The following is a 9,463-nucleotide window of genomic DNA, read 5'->3' on the forward strand; positions in this document are numbered from 1 at the left end:
TTGGTGGGAGTGGGTGAGGGCTGCACCTCTGTTCCCCAAGGGGTGTGGAGTATCAGAGTAACAAGGGGAATGCCACACCTTCTCAGTCGTCCAGTTCCTGAGTGTCCTTTGGGTTACGGGCGAGCAGAACCTGTTCTTAAATCCCTTTAATCTCAGAGAGCAGTCTGTAAATATCCAAAGTGGTCAAGCTGCTTGTAAAATGGTGACACACTCCAGACAGGTAAAAGCCCACCTAAGCCAACCTTTCTCTTTGCTGGTTCTTCGGTTTTATTCACCAGCTAGCAGGGCTGATTTTTAGGTTAATTCTTTGGTCTTGTCACCACTCAGTACTCTCCAATCTGTCTGTGCTGTGTCATCATTTCTTTTTAATATGTCTTTGTCTGGAAGCCCCAGTAAAATCTGTTCAGCAGTGTTGACCCAGCTGGAACTTGAAATACCAGTGGCATAGCTCGTAGCTTTGCAGCATTGTGCAAGCCACTGACAACCACAGATTTACAATGGGTAATGCTTTTATTGTATAAATGTTGTCATTCTATTGTAAAGTTTTTTCCCTTAGCTATGGTGTTAATTTTATTTGCAGATTGTTATTTATGTATTGAGGAGCTCTGGTAGCGTAGTGGCTAAGGCACCTGACTGCTAACCAAAAGGCTGGCGGTTCAGACCCATGGGCCACTCCTTGGAAGGAAGGTTGGGCAATCTTCTTCTGTAGTGATACCGCCTCAGAAACCCAAGGAGAGGTCACTATGAGTCAGGTCTAACTTGATGGCACATAACAACAACAACAACATTTATATATTGAAATGCAGTTTATTATTGTATATTACTTGTGTAACATTAGTTTTTAATTTTAATGAATTCTCATATGTATTTTTGTTTCTTGTGCTCTTCACATCATACTTAAAAACCCATTTTAAAAGACTTTATTTTTGCCATTTGCGTTACTTTATTGCTCACGTCGAATGGATTATTTTATTTTTATATTTTTGTAAATTTGTAATGGCTTAGCCTTCCTTCCTCACTACTCTGATAACAAAGAGTATTTCTCTTTTTGTGAACTCATTTCTTAACATTGTACAATGTTGGTCTCATAAAGTATTTGTCTTTCTTATGATCTGACTTCATTCAACATTGAAGATGGACTTCATTCAACATGGAAGATGGAAGGAATGCACAGAATCACTATACAAAGAAAAATTGGTCAGTGTTTACCCATTGAAAGGGTACTTATAACCAAGAACTGGTGGTATTGAAGGAAGAAATCCAAGCTGAACTGAAAGAATTGGCAAATTAGCCCCAGAAATTGATGGTATACCTTGAAATGTTTCAACAAATGGATGCAGCACTGGAGGTGCTCACTCATTTATGCCAAAAAATTTGGAAGACAATTACCTGGCCAGAAACCTAGAGGATATTTATACTTAAGCCCATTCCAAAGAAAGATGATCCAACAGAATATAGAATTATTGAACCATATTTTAATAACACACACAAGGAAATTTTGCTGAAGGTAATTCAAAAATGGTTGCAGGAGTCTCTTGCAAGAGAACTTGCAGAAATTCAAGCTGGATTCAGAAGAGAGTATGGAATGAGAGATCTCACTGCCCATATAGATAGTTCTTGGATATAAGCAGAGAATACCAAAACAACAAAAACCAGAAATATGTTTACGTATGTTTTATTGAAAGCAAAGGCTTTCAATTATGTGGATCATAACAAATTAAGGATAAAATTATGAAGAATGGGAATTCCAGAACACTTAATTTTGCTCATGAAGAACCTGTACATAGAACAGGAGGCAGTTATTTGAATAAAAATAGGGCTTACTGTGGTTAAAATCAGGAAGGGTGTGCATGAGGGTTGTTTCCTTTCATCATACTTACTCAGACTGTATGCTGAGCAAATAATCTGAGAAGCTCCACTTACATGAAGAAGAACATAACACAAGGATTGGGGAAGACTCATTAACAGTCTATGATAAACAGATGATATAACCTTAGATCCTGAAAGTCAAGACAATTTGAAGACTTCTGAAGATCAAAGATACCTCAGCATGACAAAAACAAAAATTCTCACAATTGGATCAATTAGCATCATGATAGAAAAGATTGAAGTTGTCAGTGATTTTGTTTTCCTTGGATCCACAATCAGTACCAATGGAAACATTATTCAGAAAATGAAATGATACATTCCTTTGGTCAAATCTGCTACAAAAGACCTCTTTAAAATATTTATAAGCAGAGGTGTCTTTTTGAAGACTAAAAGTGTGCCTTATCCAAGCCATAGTATTTTCCATATTATCTCATATGCATATGAGAGGAAAACCAAAGAAGCATTGATGTATTTGAATTGTGAATATTGACAAAGAATATTGAATGTACCATGGACCACTAAAGAATGAACAAATGTTTATTGGAGGAAGTACAGGCAGAATACTTCTAAGAAGCAACAGTGACCAGATTCCATGTATAATACTTTGGTCATATTGTTAGAATTGACTCCCTTCCTGATTTTAAACCACATAGTCAGATTTGCTGATGGTCGATACAGTAGAGGATTAGCAAAATTGATGAAGATCCTCGGTGAGATCAAATGACATAGTGGGACAATGATGGGCTCAAGCATACCTACGATTCTGAGAATGGCTCAGGACTGAGTACTGTTTCATTCTGTTGTACATGTGGTTGCTGTGAGTCACAACTGACTCAACAGTACCTGGTAATATTCTAGCAATTCTTTCAGGTGTTTGTGTGGAAATGTGTATTTCTTCTTTGTTTTTGAAGTGTAGTGTATAACATAGTTTGATTTTGATCCTTATATGGTTACCATAGGAGCTCTGGTAGCATAGTGGCTAAGGCACTTGACTGCTAACCAGAAAGCTGGCGGTTCAAACCCACCAGCCGCTCCTCAGAAGGAAGGTTGGGCAATCCTACTTTCGTAGTGATACTGCCTCGGAAACCCAAGGAGGGGTCGCTATGAGTCGGGGCTGACTCGATGGCACACAACAACAACAACAACATGGTTACCATAAGTTGGAAGTAACTGAACAACAACTGGTTGTAACTATTATTATTGTATAGAATTCTTATTTGGGTTTCATGTTTCTGTGAGTACTTTGAATATGTCGTTGCACTGATAATCTGCCTTCCATATTTTATGGGAAGTCACAGGTTAATCAGCATTTTTCCTTATAATGTAATGATTAACTTTTATTTGTTACTTTTAATTTTCTCTTTGTATTCAGTCAGTCATGATGTGTCAAGATGCAATTCATTTTTTATTTTTTCAAAAATGAGCTTATTGGGTGTATAAAAATAATGTTTAATTTGTGTTGTTTCTTAGCTTGATTTCTACAAACACAAATTTTGTTTCTTTGCATTTTTAGTAATGTTTGGTTGTAGTGTGTATTTCAGAGATTATGTGGTAGGAACTCTTCTTTCTGAGCTTTATTTTTTTCATGTTTTTCATTACCATGCCTGTACTTATTTTGTGGTATTTTTTCTCAAGTTAGCCACTCTTATCTTTACCCATTGTTTTTGTTGTTAGATAGATCTTATTTTTTTTTTTAAACCTGGATCCTTATAGTTATTGCCTTTGTGTATGGTAGGTTGTTGTGTGCCTTTGAGTTGATTTCATCTCATATTGACCCTGTTTAATAATGATAGGGTGGAACTTAGCTTTCTAGGCTTTATGGGATCAGATCACTAAATCTTTTCTCCTTTGGAGTGCCTAGGAATTTGAAATGGCATTGGTTACAACCTAATGTTTAATTTTTGTGCCATCAGACCTCTTATTACGGCAAGTGTTGTATTCATAGTACGTAAGGCATCTTATCAGTTGCCTGTTGAACTTTGAGGAACTCTTTCAAAGATTCTGTCAGTTCTCAAATCTGTGTATCATTTTAATGTGTCCATTGTTCAGGTAGATAAATTAAGTACAAAACCAAATCAAATCCGTTTCTACTGAGTGAACTGCAGATTTATGGTGACCCCCATACCTGTGTCAGAATATAACTCTGCTCAGTAGGGATTACAGTGGCTGATTTTTTGGAAGTAGCTCACCAGGTCTTTCTTCTGAGACACCTTTGTGTGGACTCAAACTTCCAGCGTTTTAGTTCTTCACTAAATGCTGTAGCTGTTTGTGCCAACCCAGAAAAATAAATTTAAGTTGTGTTTTTTTATTTTTTTCCCCAATTAGAAATACATCGTCTTTGGGTCAGGGTATTTTAAATGTTGGAACATAAATGGTTATTTGCCTTTGCATACATGTCCGAGGAGCCCAAAATTATGAACTTGTTACTGAGGATTTTTTTTAACGGTATTTAAAAGTGTTTTCAGTGAAAGTTAACACAATAGTTTAGGTTCCCATTTGACAATCTCTACAACAACAACAACAACAACACAGTTTGTTCAGTGATATTGGTTCCATTCTTCACAATTTGTGAACATCATTCTTTGCATTCTGGTTGTTGCCTTATTACTGACAAATTCAATTTCACCCTTAAAACTGAATGGCTTTAGTTTTGCTGCTAAAGCAGTACAACTCGGTATACAACAGTATTTAAGTGAGCTCAGGTGTTGTAGTGCATAAGGCATTTGACTGCTAACCAGAAAGTGGGCAGTTCAAACCCACCAGCTGCTTGCACAAGAAAGTAATACACTTCTATAAAGATTTACCACCTTCAAAACCCAGTGGAAGTTGCTATGAGTCAGAATTAGCTTATAACAGTGAGTTTGGTTTTTTGGTACAGGCTCCAAGGCTTTGGATTATAAATTAAATGTATATTTATATATAATTATGATATATTTTTATATAATAGAAGTTTAGTTTTGATCATCTGTAAATATTACGTAGCAAATTTTTGACTGATAATTATTTATTTAGTGTAATAGTTTTATAATGGTGAGATTATTTTTTCATTGTTCCCATATTACTTTCGTTACTGAAACATTACTTGTGTTATTACTTATTTTCAGTAAAATAAAATGAGGATCTTCTTATTACCAGGGGCAAATTTCAAGTAAAAATTGCTAATCTTAGTCCACTGTATATTTTTATAAAATAATTTCTTTCAGACAAAAAAGTCTTAAGTGTGGTTACAACTGCTCCCTCAAAATGATTTAATAGGATTTGTATATTCTGCTATTAGATGAATTTTGGAACAAGTGTTATCTTTCCGAAGTCATTATTAGAGACACTGCATTTAGAATGTCTTTGTGTTAAGTGAAGCATATCTCTAACAACTGTTCCTAGATATATTTTCATAAACTTAATACTTTTGCTTTTGATTGAGGATAGCTACTCTAATGGATTTAAATGACAAGTTTAATGGTAATATAAAAAGTTTAATAAATAAATTTTCTGTATTAAACTTCACATCATAGACCAGTGACTTGGTTTATTTTGATTTCTGTTAATGACTCAAATTAGTAATGTTACATGTATGTTTATCCACAAGTTTAGAGACACATTCTCTTAAGATCAAAATACATAGAATTTAAAATTCTCAAAACCTTTGTAGAAATTTTTGGCACGTTAATAGATGGAATCAAATTAAGCATTCAGGAAGATAAGTTTCTCTAACAATACTAACGAGTTACTAATCTGTTGATTGATTAAGAGTACTCTTTTATAAGTTTAGGATTTGGATCAGATTGTGTTACATAGTTAGATGTTTACTTTTTGTTATCTTTTATTTAATATTCTTAATCTTCCCTTTTGTTTTGTATAAGCATTCTGACTTTGAATAATATTAGGTTTAAACAAGTTTTCTTTTTTCTTTTTTTATAGGGGCTTCGTAAATGTCAGAATTCACATTTGGCAGGTTCTAATGATGAAAAACCTCTCCTTTCTGCTGGGCCTTACCAGTATCTCCACCCAGGTGACAGTGATACTAAGAATCAGAATGGACACCCTACTGTGCCTAGCAATTCAGTAACACAGGGGGCTGCTGTCAGTCATCTTTCTTCTCATATTGCTACCTCAGGTGGACAACAAGGCATTACCTTTACCAAAGAGAGCAAGCATTGTGGAGATACATCTTTGGTGCCTGAAACAAACAGGCATGCTGGAGAGACACCTAATTGCCGAACAGTTGTCAAGGGCCTTTCTAATCATGTCCTTCAGGTGAAAGCAGATGCTGTTTCCAGTCCTGACCATGGAGATTCTCCATTACTAAATGCACTAATTTCAGACAATCCTCAGCTCTCTGCCTTGTTGGTTAGGAAAGCCCGTGACGTCGATACTGAAACTGGTAACAGAATTAATAGCATCCACCCAACTATTCATACAAAGAGTGAAAATTCTGTTGCCTCTTCACTATTTCCAGCCAGCTCCACAGAAGCACCACCTTCTCCAAAATCAACTGAGCCAGCAGCTACGCATGATGTTAACAGCCTTAATAGTCCTCAGAGTGGGTTAAACACCATTAATGCAGACATACTAGAGGACTTACTGAGCCCCACAAAAACAGACCTTCCTCTATTTAAGTACCAAAATCAGATCATACCATCAGTCTCCGTGTCTATATACCCTAGCTCAGTGGAAGTCCTAAAGGCTTGCAGGTTAGTGTGGGAAAGTTGATTACAAAGTGAAAATGCTGAACTAATGGCTAGGTTAAAAAACTGAAATATATGATCTAGATCTTTCAAGAAATGGGAAATATGGAAAAAGTGAAGTTACTCATGTAAAATAACAATTTAATAAGTAGTTTTGTATTGCTTGATTGTTACCCTTACAACTTGTAATTTTATCAGAAAAGTATTTTTATAAATTGATTAATGTAGAAGTTTTTGTCTAACACTGCTTCCCTATAGGAAGATTGAGCAATCTACTTCCATGGGTCTTAGCTTCAATATGATTGACTTTATTCTGAGGATTGAAAACAGGTAAGGGGGTGAAATTACATTTGGTAGAAAATATCAATGCCTGAGAAACTCTGCTGTTCATTAAATTTTGGTAAGCACTTATGAATGTTAGAGTAGAAGTGGCCCTCATTGATTATTAAGGGTAGTTTGTGCTTACATTGAACCAAAAACCAAACTCACTACCATCAAGTCGGATACTACTCACAGCAACCCCTCCTTGGATTTCTGAGGTGGTATCACTACAGATGTTGATTGCCCAGTCTTCCTTCCAAGGAGTGGCTGGTACATTTGAACTCCCAGCCTCTGGTTAGCAGTCAAATGCCTTAGGCACTATGCCACCAAAGCTCCTGTGTTTACATTAGGAAAGCAATTTTGATTTTAAAAGACATTATAAAGCATCTAGGAGAGAGGCAGGAAGGGCAGGAAAACTGGAAAGAAGGGAACCTAAGAAATTTATAAAGAAGAGTAACATCCTACAAATAAGAAGACTCAAAGAATTAAGAACTTTGTATGTTTTTGGTACTATTAAGCACTATAGATTCTTTTTTCTTTCCTGCAGATAATTTTTCTTTCATGTAATCCACTTTAAAAAGATCTTTATTAAAATTTAATTCATATGCTATACAATTCACCCATTTAATTTTTAGCATATTACAAAGTATGAGCAGCCATAATCAGTTTTAGACCAATTTCATCGCCTGTGAAGGAAACTCACCCAATTGATTCTTAGGTAGTTTTTTATTGCATGACCTATACTTTTATTAGCTTCATGTTTACTCATAAATGATGTCCTGCAGGAGTGACTAAATGTAAATGAAGTTTGTTTAAAATACTATGAAAATACTTCTATAATATATTAACACATAAAATATTTAAATTTGACCATTATACTAGATTTTAAAAAATCTATCTTTAGGTTGAAATAAAATAACGTTAATAAATACCATACAAATAGAAAAATGTTAAGATTATATCTAATCTGTTGACCTTGACCATTTATTTAATGCTTTTGTATTTCAAAGTTCTAAACAGTTCTTGCTTAGCAACATATAAAATTCATTGCCTGAACTGGTTTTTCTTCATTGTGCTATGTTTGTTTAGAATTCTCAGGCACTTTTGTGTTATTGATAAACTTCTAAGATGAAATTAAATTATGTTAGGTTTATATAATTTGTACTTGCATAGGTATGGAAGTAAGTACATTGATATAAAGCCAAGAAATAATTTTTAGTGTGAAAAAAAAATTGAAACTGAAATAACTTAAATACTTACTTCCATATGGATTAAAGACTTATTTTCTATTTCATTTTGCAGTATATGTAAACTTCACTTTGGAGTAAAATATAGTCTTAGAGATTTATTTTTGGTTCAGACTCCTAAAAAGAGCTAATACCTTCTTCAGTATACCATAGACTACTGTGACTGTATGGTTATTCCAATAAATGTTGCTCTTAGTTTGCCACTTTTGTACAAAAAAAAAAAACGAATTAGAAGGAGAGTGAGTCTAAGAGTGACTCTAAGGAGAAAGAGGGGGAAGGAAAAGATTTTGAAAAGTTGGGGATAAATTTTTTTTTAGGGTTCCAGAATCAAGGTGATAAAAGATAGGGGTGTCAGACTGTTCTGTTGATATTGCCCTATTTTGGACAAGACCCTGAGAATTCAAATTGGGCAGTTACATAGGTTTAAAAGATTTAATGGCCCTGGTTAAGAGGCTTCATGATAAAAGAATTGTAGATGAGTTGTTGACAGCTTACCTTTTCATTTCTCTAACAAATGACTTGGGTAACTTTGAAAGTAAATGTAAATAACGTATTTTAAAATATTTGGGAGCTCTGGTAGCATAGTGGCTGAGGCACTTGACTGCTAACCAGAAGGCTGGCGGTTCAAACCCACCAGCCACTCCTCGGAAGGAAGATGGGGCAATCTACTTCCGTAGTGATACTGCCTCGGAAACCCAAGGAGGGGTCGCTATGAGTCGAGTCTGACTTGACGGCACATAACAACAACAACAACAATTTTGAAACTAATTTTTTTCTGTGGTGACTAATAGTTAACTGAAAGTTGGTAATAATAGGGTAAATTCAGGCTTTTCTATCTGCTGCTTTCTTCATCTCTTCCCTACCTTTGGATTTATTTATTCATTTATTAAATTATTATTGTGATTTGGGTGAAGATTTACAGACCAAATTCACTTTCCATACAGCAGTTTATATATACTTTGTCTCATGACACTGACCACAAGTTTACCACAATGCAACAGCTCCCATCCCACTTCCTCCCCATAGTTACCTCTTCCCCGTGTCTATCCTTCTATGGACTGCTGCCCCCTAAGCTGTCTCCCTGTGCATAGGCAGCTCTTCTTTATCAGTGATTGTTCTCTCCAAGGAGTGTATCTCCCTCAGGTAAATGTTCAGCTGATACACCTGTCTTCTGTTTGGCTAGAAACCACAGGTATGGGTTCAATTTCAGACCTGATGGGCAGGTAGGGGCCATAGTTTCCGTGGTTCCACCAGGCTCTATTGGACCAGCAAACCCGATCCCCACCCCCTTTTTTTTTTCCTCCAAATGATTTTGAGTTTTGTTCCATATTGTTCTCCCTC

General features: G+C 35.5%; 1 protein-coding gene across 1 annotated transcript in view; it reads left to right on the forward strand.

Moving 5' to 3' along the window:
• Window positions 1-9,463, forward strand: part of LOC103211795 (histone demethylase UTY-like) — a 398,135-nt gene that overhangs the window by 297,797 nt on the left and 90,875 nt on the right. The window contains 1 exon segment of the mRNA XM_042783269.1: window positions 5,788-6,560. Within this exon segment, the coding sequence (XP_042639203.1) occupies window positions 5,788-6,560 (773 nt within the window).

The sequence above is a fragment of the Orycteropus afer genome, unplaced genomic scaffold (assembly GCF_000298275.1).
Source record: "Orycteropus afer afer isolate SDZICR_OR568_19922 unplaced genomic scaffold, OryAfe1.0 scaffold00794, whole genome shotgun sequence".
Classification (NCBI taxonomy): domain Eukaryota; kingdom Metazoa; phylum Chordata; class Mammalia; order Tubulidentata; family Orycteropodidae; genus Orycteropus; species Orycteropus afer.